Source organism: Papaver somniferum, chromosome 5 (genome assembly GCF_003573695.1).
Source record: "Papaver somniferum cultivar HN1 chromosome 5, ASM357369v1, whole genome shotgun sequence".
Lineage (NCBI taxonomy): Eukaryota > Viridiplantae > Streptophyta > Magnoliopsida > Ranunculales > Papaveraceae > Papaver > Papaver somniferum.
This window is the reverse complement of record NC_039362.1, coordinates 59,706,560-59,711,622: the sequence shown is the minus strand read 5'-3', so window position 1 is coordinate 59,711,622 and position 5,063 is coordinate 59,706,560. Positions and strand designations below refer to the sequence as shown.

General features: G+C 35.8%; 1 protein-coding gene and 1 non-coding gene across 2 annotated transcripts; both read right to left on the bottom strand.

Moving 5' to 3' along the window:
• Positions 1 to 267: 267 nt before the first annotated feature.
• LOC113281671 (40S ribosomal protein S9-2-like) lies at positions 268 to 2,914 on the bottom strand. The gene is made up of 3 exons (XM_026530455.1): positions 2,789 to 2,914; positions 1,731 to 2,112; positions 268 to 706 (listed from the first exon to the last, which is right to left on the bottom strand). Exons 1-3 carry the CDS (start codon positions 2,814 to 2,816, stop codon positions 523 to 525), a joined length of 594 nt encoding a protein of 197 aa, XP_026386240.1. The 5' UTR covers positions 2,817 to 2,914; the 3' UTR covers positions 268 to 522.
• On the bottom strand, positions 1,100 to 1,191 carry LOC113284938. Its single transcript, XR_003328461.1, has one exon. It is a non-coding gene; the product is annotated as a small nucleolar RNA U54 (small nucleolar RNA).
• Positions 2,915 to 5,063: the final 2,149 nt, after the last annotated feature.

Genomic DNA, 5,063 nt, shown 5'->3' with positions numbered 1-5,063 from the left:
AAAAGCAACTTAGTTAACAATCGGAAAAAAGGTAGCTTAGACTAGCAGTCTAGAGGACAAATGCAAGTCAAGAATCAATTTCTGCAAACTTAGTTCCTCAATGCACAGGGCAAATGCACAAAACATTCAGGAGTATCATGACAGCATAGAATGGATTAGGTTAAAAAAAAAAGTTGTTCTCCGCACCTAAATTTCTACATTTCAGATGAACCTAAAAGGCATAGACCAGACATATATCTGCCTAAAGTGAACATGGTGGTAAAAAAGTGAATCAGATGAGAAACTCAAAATCTTTCATAACATGAACACATTTTAAGTCTTACTAAATTTAAAAAGAAATGAACAAAACTTTGTCTAAAGACTCTGAACATATTCAGCCTAAAATTGGATGTCCAAATAGTAGATGCCCAACAACTGCAACTACAACACAAGCAAAAAGTCTGCCATGCCCTATCTATCAAAGGAAACCCTCCACATAATAAATATATTGTTGGTCCTTTAGCAAGGGTTACATTTCAAAGCTTAATCCTCATCCTCCTCGTCTCCATCTCCTCCAGCAGCCTTCTTGGCAGCTGCCTTTTGGTTCCTTCTCTTCACTCTTCCTGGACGTCCACCTCCAAGAGGACTGGTGAGTGAGAAGTCAATGTGCTTTTGTGAGTCGACCCTCACCATGAAAGATGGGATGTTCACCACCTGCCTTCCAACCCTGTAAATATCGGCAGTGCATTAGTAACTGTTCACAAGATCCATTAAGAGCATTAGTAACTGTACACAAGATCCAGTAAGATGATGTAGAACTAGTTCATTAAGATATATCTGACACTATCCACTACCGTATAGAAAGACAACACAAGACACTAACATTTACTCAATAGTATTGTAGCAGAGCTCTCATATACATTTTATGTTTTCATCCTATTGATGACATTCCAATGAGAATAGTGTATTGAGCTAACACTACACAGATGATCCTTAAGAAGCACAAAATACAGTAAGAAGTATAACATGACCATTTAGTAGGCATATCCGACATATAATCCATAAAAACAGGAGAAGACAAATACAGGAAAGTCGCAATTACTAAATATTATTGTAGCAAAGCTCTCATATGAATTTAGGTTTTCATCCTATTGATATCATACCAATGAGAATAGCGTATATTGCCTGTGTAAGGCATATAATCATTGAGCCAACACTACAAAAAGGTCCTCAAGAAGCATTCGTATGCAATTGTTTCTACATAAGACATCCGCGATACATCTAATACTAAAGCAAGGTCGGAAGCAAATCATCATATATTCAAACAATGCAGCTATGTATAATCACTTAAACAAGATAAATTAGATCAGTCACATCGGTAAATAATGTTTAATTATTTACTGTAATGTTTAGTCTAAATCTAACATTAAAAAAATAACTGACCAAGTAATACAAACAAACAAAAAATGTTTAATTTCAAAGCAGCTTTTACACTACAAGATACAAAAACAATGAGATTCAGGACCTACTCAGCAATCAAACACTAGTAACAGTCATTCTAGCTTTGCAAACCAAACCATTGTTGATATGTTTTATCAAGCATGACAAAAGAAAAATTGAAGGTGTTCAGTATGACACAATCAGTAGCTAAAGATTGGTTGAATTCAATTAAGATTAGCTTGTAATCAAACATGGATGGAAAATTACTAATTGTACTTGCTAAGCATTATTTAGTTGATTAACAAGTATACCTGATGTGTCTCTGCCTGATAAGAACACGGGCGTGATGAATGGATTTTGCCATTCCAGACTTGAAGACTAGTGTCTGAAGACGACGCTCAAGGAAGTTCTCAACAGTCAAGGCCAAGACATAATCGAGCTTGTTCTGGCTCTCTTCCAAAAGCCCATACCTGTTCATCCTTCGAAGAAGAGCTTCTCCCTCAAAGATACGGCGTGGGTCCTTCTCATCAAGAGTAAGAAGATTTCTAGCTGCATTACGGATGCGGCTCAAAGCATACTGAACTCTCCAGAGCTCTCTCTTACACCTCAACCCATACTCACCAACAAGCTTCAACTCAGCATCCAAACGCTCCTTCTCATAAGGACGTCTTGGCTTCTTGAAAGTCTTACCATCTGGAAATTGTCATATAATATATTTAGTGTTAAAGTCTAGTTCACTTCAGAAAAATACCTCATGAACCAATGGATGGAAATGGAACAAGAACAAAATTCTAAAATGACCATATTTGACCATATCACTAGATGCTCAATAGTTGAATACCAATGTTTGACTAGTATTCACGTGCCAAATTATATACTAACGTAGTCTCAACAAGTTGTTTGAGTATAGTTGTATACCCAAGCTGGGGGTTCTTTTGGTAAAAGATTAAACCCTCCAGGATTGCAATGCTTGAAAAAATTCATGCTAATAAAACTTCTACAGATTTGGACATTTAGACACAAATATGCAAGATTTAACCCTAAAATCATAGTTACAAACAAAATCAATCAATGGGTTTCCTTTGAAAATCAAAATAAACCACAAACATTACTGACTAACATTAGATTGTTATTGTAGCGTATGGATCTCACAAGCTTTAAAAGGTCGATTATATGAAATGAAAGCTACATACAGCCAGTATCTTAAGTATCTTAAGCAAAACATTAAAAAGCCTCGAATTACTACTTGTCTAATCGGATAAAACGATCAACAAAAGCAAGAAAAACAAATACACATCAAAAAGATTGAATCACAGCAATGGTTTTTAAAGATCTCTTCGATCTGAAAGTTGAGAGAGAGATTGCTTACAGTTCCTGTAGACAGCAAAGTGTACCATCTTTGCTACGCCGGTTTCTCTCTGGTCTTTCTTCTTCTTCCTCTACCTCCTAAAGCCCCAGAATGAAAACTAAAACGAACACAAATTTTCACTAAAGAATTTATAGGAAACCCTATTAATGTTAGGGTTTTGATGCGATGGACCGGACCAGGATCTTGTTTTCTAATGGGCCTTTGCTGCTCACTTGGAGTTTAGGCCAGTGGACGGGCGTGTGTGGGAAACTTCGGCTTCCGGCCCAGCCTCCTCTAGTTAGAATGGTAGATGCCTAGATGAGTTATTACAGCTTTTATGATTTCACATCAGGTTATATGGGATGTTGTCACTATACAGTAGTGCAATGGTAGTCATGGGTGAAATGCTGATAACATGAATTCAAACCTGTCAGCACCAAACTCTTCATTAATTAAACAAAATTAAATAAAATATGCAAATTTTCTGGTAGTAAAGCCGATGTAAGGGAGGACGTCGGGCGAGTCGTTTTTGGCCTCACTCACTACACGACCCTTTGATAAAAAAATCAAATTGAATCAAAATGGAAAATTTTCTGGTAGTAAAAGCGAGTAGTGGTATGGTGGGTTGGTTTTGGCCTCACTCACCACATGTCCCTTTAATAGCGAGGAAATGGAATCTTCACTTGAACCTGTTAACGGTGATAAGAAGATCTGTTCTTACCCAACCCGTCATTCGAACATGTCAGTTCAGGTGGATACGTGTCTAACTGCACATTGTTTTTTATTAAAGGAATTAAATCAAACTTGAGTTTTCATTTTCACTTCAAAATAAACTTTTAAGATTTTAGTAGCTTTTCAAAGGGGTTGTTAAAGCATCGCTTGGTCGGACTCATAAGTTTTGGTATGTAAAGATTATTATCAATGATCGTTGCACAAAATTATATCTTGATTTATAGTCTATTAAAGGAAATCTCGAACTAGGATTAGAGCACGGTAATTGGGTATCAAGATTCAGCGAATATAACCCTTAATGATTAAAGTTTAAAGAACAATGAAGATATCTGCGAGAACTTCATCAACAAAGTACTAAACTGGTGATTCTAAATAAAGGTTAATCAACATCTAAAACCCTCTTTGAGAGTATGTATAAGAACTCATCTCAATTGAAACATATATAATAAATATAATCACAAAAATAGACATAATGATAACTACCCCAGAAACCAAATCCAATCCTCTGAGTTTTCAATTTGAAAATTATCATCTACACGTGGACTATCTTATTTTGTCTTGGAAACTGAAGGTGAGAATTGAATAAGCACATTATCCAAAGGGGTATCTAGTAGAAACATGTATAACTTTCAAGTGATCATTAGAATGATTTGAAGACAATGCGGGTTTTGTAAAAAAAAAATGGTAAAACACGGAAAATAGATAACTCATACTGAAATAAGAGTTGGGCGAAAAATATAAACCTTTGTGAACCAACCAACACACGTTCAGAACAATGATATATAATACTTGAGTGGCATAATCCTTCGGAGTAGTAACGTTTAACTCTTGTGGATTCTTTAATGGTCATTAAAGCGCCCTCCACATAGTCAGATTCAGATATATAACCTTATCAGTATCTCATTCACATACGAACCTTACATATCAAAGAAACAAATGGTGGAAACATTATATTCAATAGAAGAATCCATCATGGAATGTACATTCGAACCATGCATTAATCCAACAATCGCACATAAGATTCATATCATCATGTTCTTGCTACCAATTATTCACGAATCTAGCAGTATTTGCTCTGACTAGCAATACTTGTTCTAATCATCAATGCTCCATCTGTCACTACCTTAATTGCTTCAGCTGGCAATGAGTCACTTGAGTTGCAGTATTTTTGATGTTGATTCAAATGTCAATATTTAAGAATTTAATATTGATCCAGCTATCAGTATTCTATTGGTTCATCAACACATTTCGTTCGTCCGTCAACCATTATTTTAATATCTCTCCTCGTCATTCGACTGACTCATGACATTTGGATCGAGAAAGACCTTCAATGGTCGTTCAACAATGATTATTTTCACAAGTGCTCAGTGTACCAACATAATGGTTTATGATCGATCCAGCAATCTCATAAAACCATCTCTAAGTCATTCGACTATCATTACTGCTTCAACTAGCATAATGATATGACACGGTCATCAGTGACCTAATTCAACATTCATGGTCTGAGCATGTTGTTGTTTCAACATTCCATGCTTCATCCACCATATTATTATTGAACTTCGTT

Bases quoted from the DNA above. Each gene is read 5' to 3' on its own strand.
- LOC113281671 (XM_026530455.1), bottom strand. From the start codon at position 2,816: ATGGTACACTTTGCTGTCTACAGGAACT. The intron at 2,113-2,788 runs GTAAGCAATCTC...GACAATTTCCAG, and splicing joins CTTTGCTGTCTACAGGAACT to ATGGTAAGACTTTCAAGAAG. The intron at 707-1,730 runs GTATACTTGTTA...CGATATTTACAG, and splicing joins ATCAGGCAGAGACACATCAG to GGTTGGAAGGCAGGTGGTGA.